The sequence below is a fragment of the Rutidosis leptorrhynchoides genome, chromosome 4, assembly GCF_046630445.1.
Source record: "Rutidosis leptorrhynchoides isolate AG116_Rl617_1_P2 chromosome 4, CSIRO_AGI_Rlap_v1, whole genome shotgun sequence".
NCBI classification, from domain to species: Eukaryota; Viridiplantae; Streptophyta; class Magnoliopsida; order Asterales; family Asteraceae; genus Rutidosis; species Rutidosis leptorrhynchoides.
This window is the reverse complement of record NC_092336.1, coordinates 560235409-560244512: the sequence shown is the minus strand read 5'-3', so window position 1 is coordinate 560244512 and position 9104 is coordinate 560235409. Positions and strand designations below refer to the sequence as shown.

Genomic DNA, 9104 nt, shown 5'->3' with positions numbered 1-9104 from the left:
AAAGATATCTAGTTAATCCCGTTACACATGACTTAAGATAAACAAAATAATAGTTGAGGTTTTTAAAAATATAAAGTTAACATGATTTTCAGCTGAAAGCTGAAAATATCATGTAAATTCATTGTTAATGTTTCATCTGACATATCACGTTGGAGTACAATGTTGTACAAATCACCTTTTAACTTAAAGAGAGGTTCTATTTAAGCTTAAGGTTGAAATAAGCTAAGAAGCACCCCAATGCTTATTTGATTCAGACCGAAAGTTTGGTGCAAATTACAATATGTTTATGTCAACATTGAAGCAAACTAGTTTTTAACATAAAGAGTTTGCAAAACCTAAAACTGTACAAGATGAACGAAAGCTTACCACGCATCTAATGATTTTGCTTATATTAGCAATTTAGCATAATGTGCGAGTATTAGTAGTTTTTGTCGTTTACAGATGATTCTTATGCAACAATGGATCTGAAATGATCTGGGGCTCAAAGTTCGGCTTCACGTATCGAGTAAGCAAGTCGGCATACAGGTCGTATCGAGCAGTCATACGAAATCCCCATTTGTCCTTTAGTTGTCTGCAAAGGTTTAGATCCAACTCTGATATCAGCAACCCGTCTTTGTACCTTGAAAGTGAAGGTGTACATGAAGCATCTGGTGCTGAAACATGACTTGAACCGTAGAAATGACCAAAATCTGCATGTTGAGGCTTTCCGTCACCTGATGTGAACGGGTTTGGGAACACCTCTGTCCCAACTCGGTTGATGGACCCCACATAGTAACTGTTCGCAATTGCAGCATTTCGAGCCTGATAACCAAATTGCATGTGCAGAGTTATTTAGATGATCTAAAGGATTAACCAACTTATTAAGCAAAGTGATTCACTATAGTTAGCAACATTTGGGGGTGGAGAGTGGGCAATTCGGGCGGGTTGGGTAAACAATTGCTCCTAAGAAAGAGAATATAAGAAGAATACGGGGAGGTACCTCAATGGGCCACATTGGTTCACTGAGTTCACCAACTGTGGCAGACGGATTGAAGACGATTTCTGCACCGTTTAACCCAAAGGCTAACCAGTTTAAAGGATGGTGCCTTCCGTAGCATATGTTGACACCAATCTTCCCAAATGCAGTCTCAAACACGGGGTGCCCAGTATTGCCCTCCATATAATATGTACTCTCGTTGAAATCACCAACTCGGGGTATATGATTCTGTCATTCGAGGTTCAAAGCATACCAGTATGATGAGTATGCTAATCAACTTTTTAGGACCATCAATATAAACACACTATCGTGTGAAACAAAACAGTATAATTTCGAAAAACAAGCCAACTTGGACAGAAAAATAATAGCCGGATCTTGTTCATACATTTTTTCACAAATGATTCAAATGATTTAATGATGTATATTGTTGATTTCGACTTTCAGGGGAAAATTGTGAGTTTTGTAAGTAACAAATGGTTTGAGTTGGGTTAGGTTTTACAACAGGTCAAATTCTTGGTTTTGAACCATTATACGACCCACCAAACATGCTTCTATTTTTGCAATGTTAAACCATGTGAGATGATTCGGATAGTTAGTCACTCAATCTAAAATTAGGAATAAATTAAGAACAAATTACCTTCCTATGCTTGCCAATTATGTTACCGTTATTCCCAATTACGACCGCCGTATTCCATATGGTCTCCCCATGTTTCAAATCTCTCTCGAGTATCGGGTTAACTATGACCATGTTATACTTCCTTGCAAAACCTTGAAGGAATTGAGTTGATTCACCATCTGCAGGCTCTGCAAATTCACACCATCTTTTCTCACGAGTGCAAAATGCAAAAGGCATCATCCATGCTTCCTGTATATCAGTTATAAATTCATCCATTAATTTTTTTAAAAATACACATATATGGAATTGAGTAACCAACAACAGTTACAGGTGTGTTATATTGTGGCTTACTTGTAGACATAATACATTGACCCCTGAAGCACCAGCTGCATCGATAATGGGTTTTAGTTTCTGAAAAATAGCGTTCTTCTGGTCATGAAAGGGCGCAGTTGTTGGTAGAACAATAGAGTTTTGAATGAGTCCGACTCGCACTATGCGAGGTTCTCTCAGTAGTTCCTTATCGGCATTAAAGCTGAATGCCTGCAACATGAATTAAAATCAAAAATGAATACAGTATTGTATGTCGTTATTTGGTCTCATCTTAATTCTTAACATAAACAAATAATCTGTATTGTTTATTCCCTACAGAATGTAATTAAATACTATTGAACATTGGGTTTAGCACTTTAGCCACAGTTTTGTTTACGTTGATTAGATTATGTTAGCTTTAACATAATATATGGAATCATGGTTTTGTTAAATATCAAAAGGCCGGTTTGATATGGTTTTCTTATTTTACGGATATAATAAGTACACATGGCCTCTTTCACTCATTTTCCCTCGAAAATCTTTCATTAACATAAACTAATTTCATTACAAGTGCCAAGTAGCTTGTAATACTTGGATAATATGAATTCTGTACACTGCTACTCAAATGAGTGTAAAAATCATAAGCACACCACGTAACATTTTATGGATATGAGACCGGTAACATGGTAAACTAGTTATAGAAAAGTCAACATGGAACAAGATAACAGTCTACCTGAATATCAAAATCATGTTGTGAGGACAACCCTTCGGCGGTTTCGGAAACTGTCAAGGGCTCAATTGCTTTCCCACAATTCAGTCCAATAAGCAAGCGGCTGACTTCCTGCAAAGACAGTTGAAATGTATATCATCAAGAGAACAACCCAATCCAAAACATCATCTACTATCGTGTTTGATTGACGACGTTTTAATAAATTCTTTATCATTTGATTTGTATGGTTAAACTGTACCTATTCTGCTATTCAAGATCATCCATATGTCTTTTGATCATTTGTTCTGAATCATTAGCAACAGACATTAACCTGATTTTTTTTCCATAATAAGTACTAAAAGCTAAGTCCACAAGTAACGCATCTGGATTAACTACGTTTCAACTACAACCTTATAAGATCAACATACAAAAGCAATAACTATAACTATAACTATTTATTTATTAAAATCTAAATAATATATAATTCCTCAATATCCAAAACCCATTGACTTACTTTATGACGGGTTTTCAGAACTGGTTATATAATTCTGTTAAAAAATCAAAACATGTATCAATTATAATAATAGTCACTCAATTGACTTTATAAGTCAACCTCAAATCCTACATCCTAAAAATACAATAAAATAAAATAAAAATAGTTACTGGTATTACTCATATAACATAATCTGAATATGAATATGAAATCGTAAATCATTAACGATCAGCACACTGCAGACAACAATCGTCCAATTCAACCTCATACAAAACAATTAGAACATTGAACCCCAACCCAATCGAGACGAAAAAAAGAAAAACTATATATATACACACGCACACACATATTTAATCAGTAAAAGCTATGCAGTAGCTACCTTGAAATCCTGGGGAGACAGTGACGATTCAAGAAGACGATGAAGTGATTCGTATCCACAAATCGAACCATCGGCTGTTACTGTGTTCTCTGAATTTCCATTTTCTTCATTTTTCTCCATTTTTTTATTAAAATATAATAATATAAATTTGTCCCCACGCTCTCGTGAATAAGTGAGCGAAGTGGCAATTACGTCTGGTATTCGACCAGATATATTATATTTTATATTATATTATATATATATATATATATATATATATATATATATATATATATATATATATATATATATATATATATATATATATATATGTATATATATATATATATATATATATATTATATACTCCGTAGATATAGCTCTAGTATTGGTCCTTGGATTATATCTAATGTACCTCTTTGGTCCTTAAATTATTATTATAAACTACTCCGTATAAATTTAATTTAATTATGTACTTTAAATATATAAATAAATTTTAACCTTCTCACCAAATCCATTATTAAAATCTAAAATTTATATTATAATCGTATTCGTACAAATAACTTTTATTGTTTGTCTTCACTTACCAAAACAATATGTTGATATTAATTAAGGAATGGATAATGAATCATTAGTTATAAGTGGGAGTGATATAAATAATTTAAAATAAAAATGACCAAAATGTTGATAAATCTTGAACAAGAGTTTAGTTGTTTACTTCAATTATAATTTATTTATTATTTATAATATGAATATAACAACTGTTTTGAGATTATAATGGTGTATTTGTCTATATGATTGTAAGGCTTAGATTAAACTAAAATCAAAGTTGTCTAATTTTAGAATTCACATTTTTGATAATTTATCAACGGACTATGTAGAATTTCAATTAAATCATGCTAAAATATATATTTTATATGACATTTCATTTTTTAAAATTGTCATAAAGAGGTTAAAAGTATGTTTTTTAATTCGAACGACCGAAATTTCATTTGAAACTAAAACACTAGCGAGAAGTTAGGAAAGCAACAACAAAATTACACAAATTCTAATTTAGAGAGGATTTGTAGTATCTCGAGAAAAGCCAATTAAAATACGAAACAACAATGCTATCAAAGACATACGACTTCCAAAAAGTTGTGATATTGTTTCGAAGCCTCCATATAATCCAAAAAATCGCGGTCACCATAATGTTGACAATAAAGCTTTTGTTAGTGTTATTATTGAAGATGTCAATCCAAGTCCAAACCACTGAGTTTCAAATAGGGATGAGAATATCGAGCCAAATTTCAATTCTACACCAAATTTAACAGCTTGTATCACACGTAATAAATAAGTAATCTTGAGATTCTTCCAATACATCACATAAACAACAATAATCTCTATCACACGTAACACCCCTCGTTTCAAGTTTAGGGACAGTTGGTAATCTATTAAGCTTGATCCTCCCACAGAGGTTTGGAGTATGTAGTCGTTTAAAGTGATGGATGAATTAATTATGAAGCAAGTATACAAATTTTAAACAGAAACGCTATCAAAAAAATTAAATACAATTATTGTAAATTCGTACAAACTATAAGGATCGTTTACGAAAATTTCTCAAAAGTAGTTCACTTTAGTTTTGAAAAGTTAGATAAACAGTGTCATTATAGTTAAGGGTTAACAGCGTTATCAAACCGTAAAGTGAGGGTAAATAACTGTAACTTTCCAAAAAAACTAACATCGATCTTGTTGCTCACACTCGCTCAGTTCACCGGAAAGTTAGCCGGAAATATGACAAAAGATATCGAGGAAGCAGAAACCTCACAACCGCTACCTACCACTAGCTCATCAAACACGACCTTACCAAACGTTAAAGTCCGGGCCAAACCCGACCCGATACTTTCCACCTGTCGATGTTTCAGTTTCGTAACCGTTATCGCTGCAATTCTATGCATTGCCGCTAACGTCATCTCTGCCATACGTTCGTTCACCAATGGATTAGATGTATGCCGTTGATCTGTTTTCATTTCTACACATACAGATGGTAAATTAGCGATTCATGATTACTGATTAATAAATTATTATTTATTTGTGATTTTATTTTTTGTTTGTAGATATTTGACGGTATATTTCGGTGTTATGCCATGGTGATTGCGGTTTTGGTGATAGTTGCAGAGACTGAGTGGTCGTTTATCATCAAGTTCTGGAAGGTTGTTTCGAACCTTTTATGTGATTAATATCGGCATCCTTTTTTAATTGCTTTCAGATGTGTAATTAATAATGTATTGGACACATACTAATGATGAATAAGTGTATGAGTTACTCTAATTATACTAAGTGATTTGAATAATGAGTTTTGCACTTTAAGCACCGATCATTTGCGTAATTTATCTGGGCACAAGATAAGCTGTATTCAATGAAGACAATTTTTCCTTATTTGGATTTATGATGTTAAAGTTTCACTTGTCAGTTCAAGTACTAGCCTAAGCAAGTGAAATTAAATTTATGATCTGTAGATGATTTCGATGTACTACTTTCATGTTGTCTGAGTGTTACCATGTTGAGTTTACTCTATAGCTTATCATGCTTCAATTAATGTGTTTCAGGTACTCGAGTATTGGGCTGGCAGGGGCATGCTGCAAATCTTGTAGGTCCATTTATACATATACCTTTTGGTGCATCTCACATAAGTTCTAGATATGCTTTACCTTTTAATGTTGAATAGCCTGATTAAAGTCTATGTTTTGTTTGGCTACCTGATCTAATTTACATTCAAAGCAAATGAAAACTTGACCGTCTTGCTGTATATTTTTCTTCTGATCAAGAATTCGTTATACGAAACTGATCAGTTCTACATTGCCCACATGACTGTATATCTTTCATCATTATCTTAGTATGAACATGTAACAATTTCTGGTATAACTGAAATGCAAAAGTTTGTAATTGTCATCAACATGTTTTGGCGGCTGTATGTATCAAGTAGAATGTTTTCTCTCTAGTAATCCTACTCGAATTTAACAGTATTGTTCGTTTGCTTATTTATTTACTACGCAAGTGTCCTCTGTTAATTGTCCTTGTATCTACAATATCTGATAGAAGGTTTGTGGTTACGTTGTTTTTTTTCCAGCGTTGCTGTTATGACAAGAGCTTATCCTGATATATACGGACAGCAGCATGAGGTTCTTCTTCTTCGTGACATAGCAAGTTACACACTCCTTGCTTGTGGCTTCATCTATGTTATCTCAGTAAGTTATATAGCCTGTATAAACTCATATGTTGACCCGCAGTGCTGACACACAGTTTCGTCAGTTTTTATTGCACGAGTCCTTCAGCTTGACGTGCGTCTCTTTCTTATTGTTTTCTGCCTCGTTAGCTTAAATAATTAGCATTTTCCATCGTACCAATTCGTTTTGGCCGTTTGCTGATTCTGTTTTATGGAAACTGTTAGGGACTCCTCTGCATTGGTTTCCTTAAGCGTGCTCGCCAACACAAGGAGATATCAACACAGCAAGCTGTTAAAGATCTACAGGTAAATTGTTCAACTTTCAAGCCAATTACTGTTGTGGTGATTTTAGTGTCATCCTATAATCGTTTTAGGTAGTTGCGATTTACATGTAAGCAAAGGCTGTTGAGTTATACTTAATAACGGGTTCGCCCGTAAGAGTTGACTCAATAATGCGGCGTAAAATAGCGGGGGTCAAGGGGGTGCCCCCTTGCGGGGTCCAAGGGGCTGCGCTCCTGGCGGGGGCCCCGCTCCCAGGTGAGTGGGCAGGGGTCGAGGGGGCAGCGCCCCTCGCGGGGCTCGGGGCAGCACCCCGAAACCTCAACCGAAATGATACTATATGTTATGTCGAAAAGGTGTTTGCCAAGGGTTTCCTGTCAAAAGTTACACCTTTTCGTGTAACAACTTTTCCCGCCATAATGAAGGACACCCTTTCATTTGTAACTACCAAATTAACAGGATATCTGATTTCGTTTTGGCATTTTGCTTAAAAAAACACACAACACACAAAATTCTCCTTTTTCTAATAATCTGATTTGTGATTCATTGCCAAAAACACGTTCTTGTCTTATCCCTGTAAGATTTCGTGAAACCAAGACAATCTTTGGGTCGAAATACTCTATAGAGAAAGTGAATACACGATTCAGAAATCAATCCAGACAGTCAAATCATACGCTATTTTCTAACAATTACACTGTAAATACAATTAGTTGGTTTGTCATGTACGCTGATAGGAGTTGTCTTCCACTCAACTTACTCTAATCTAGAGGTGCCATTGACCCATTTATGTAAGAATCAATTCAGGTTATGACTTATCTCTAGTGGGCCAGATGGGTTAAGGATTTAATTATAAATTTTATGTTCAAATGGGTTGAAAGTCACACCAAGCGTAATAAAATCAGTATATCTAGAGAAGTATCTTTATGTTTGTAAACATAGTTCTGTGATCTAAAAGGGGCCCTCGTATTTTATAAATATTTTCCATTACTAACATTCTTCTGTAAGTACATTAGTTGTTTTTATAAATCCAAAATGTTGATTAAATTGGTCGACCGTTACCCATCTTGACCCGTTTTCCATGTTGCCACTCTAGTGATAGTAAGAAAATGTTTCCTTGCAATGTAACAAGATCTGCGTTTCTTATTGTTACAGGAACTTGAGCGTCGTAGAGCAGAACTTGAAGCACTTCTGATCGTTGATACCCCATGAAGCAAATCCCAGTTCACACGCGCCTTGCTATTATTATGTCACAACTTAGTTATCAGTTATCCACATGGCATTCTGAAATGCTTCCTTTCTGTATCAACTTAGTTGTTTTTTTGACGATAACTATTAGGACGATAATTATTAGAACACCAATTCTTTGGTTTCGTTTGTATGAAACACTGGATTTTGCTATGTTGGTTTTCAACTTTTGATGAACATGATGTATTGAACCATAAGAAATGCTCTTATGATGAATAACAAACTTCCCGAATTAATCTCGCTTACGTGTTAGATGCAAAAGAACAAAGTTCATAGAACCGTGAGAAGCCAACATTCCGACCAAGTACCCAACGACAGCTTCATAAGTTACACTAATCGACTCTAAAACAAAAAACACAAAGGTGTCTAAATTAAAAACACAACAAGGTTCATGAGAGAATGACTCGAGAAAGAAAATATCAAATTTAAACTGAAAAACAATCAACGTAAACATTATACTTATAGCGATTAGCGGCTACTTTTTTTTGGAAAAAGCATAAACTTAAATAACAGAAGGAAACTTCGTCAAAAAGATGAAGCCCAAAAACAAAAAACATATAAACATGGGAAAGAGAAAAAGACCTCAAGAAACCTAAAACTAGGAGGTGAAAACCAACAAACCCTAATGAACCTAACAAAATAAACAACAACGCAAACTAGCACCAATACAAAACCAAACAAACAATGCGAACTAACAACACGAAACCAAACAAACAAGACCACCAAACCTAAAGGAAAACTAAGGAAAGAAAACACCAATAAAGAACCGAGCTAGACACCATCCACGTTGAACTTATATCTACTACATACATATATTAATTACTGAAATTAATGTCGTATAACGCGATTACGCGAAATTCATTTCCATTTTAAACAACATGCTTTATGCTTTATTGTCTTCTATAACTTGTGAA

The 9104-nt window shown here is 34.4% G+C and overlaps 2 protein-coding genes across 2 annotated transcripts; one reads left to right on the top strand and one right to left on the bottom strand.

Annotated features, from left to right (window-relative positions):
- Positions 1–236: 236 nt before the first annotated feature.
- LOC139845291 (beta-ureidopropionase) lies at positions 237–3653 on the bottom strand. Its single transcript, XM_071835550.1, has 6 exons — positions 3483–3653; positions 2635–2742; positions 1944–2132; positions 1614–1841; positions 980–1204; positions 237–801 (listed from the first exon to the last, which is right to left on the bottom strand). The coding sequence occupies exons 1-6, from the start codon at positions 3600–3602 to the stop codon at positions 436–438; spliced, it is 1236 nt and encodes a 411-aa protein (XP_071691651.1). The 5' UTR covers positions 3603–3653; the 3' UTR covers positions 237–435.
- Positions 3654–5207: 1554 nt separating this feature from the next.
- On the top strand, positions 5208–8367 carry LOC139845290 (uncharacterized). The gene is made up of 6 exons (XM_071835549.1): positions 5208–5447; positions 5558–5653; positions 6050–6090; positions 6571–6688; positions 6892–6972; positions 8098–8367. The coding sequence occupies exons 1-6, from the start codon at positions 5235–5237 to the stop codon at positions 8152–8154; spliced, it is 606 nt and encodes a 201-aa protein (XP_071691650.1). The 5' UTR covers positions 5208–5234; the 3' UTR covers positions 8155–8367.
- Positions 8368–9104: the final 737 nt, after the last annotated feature.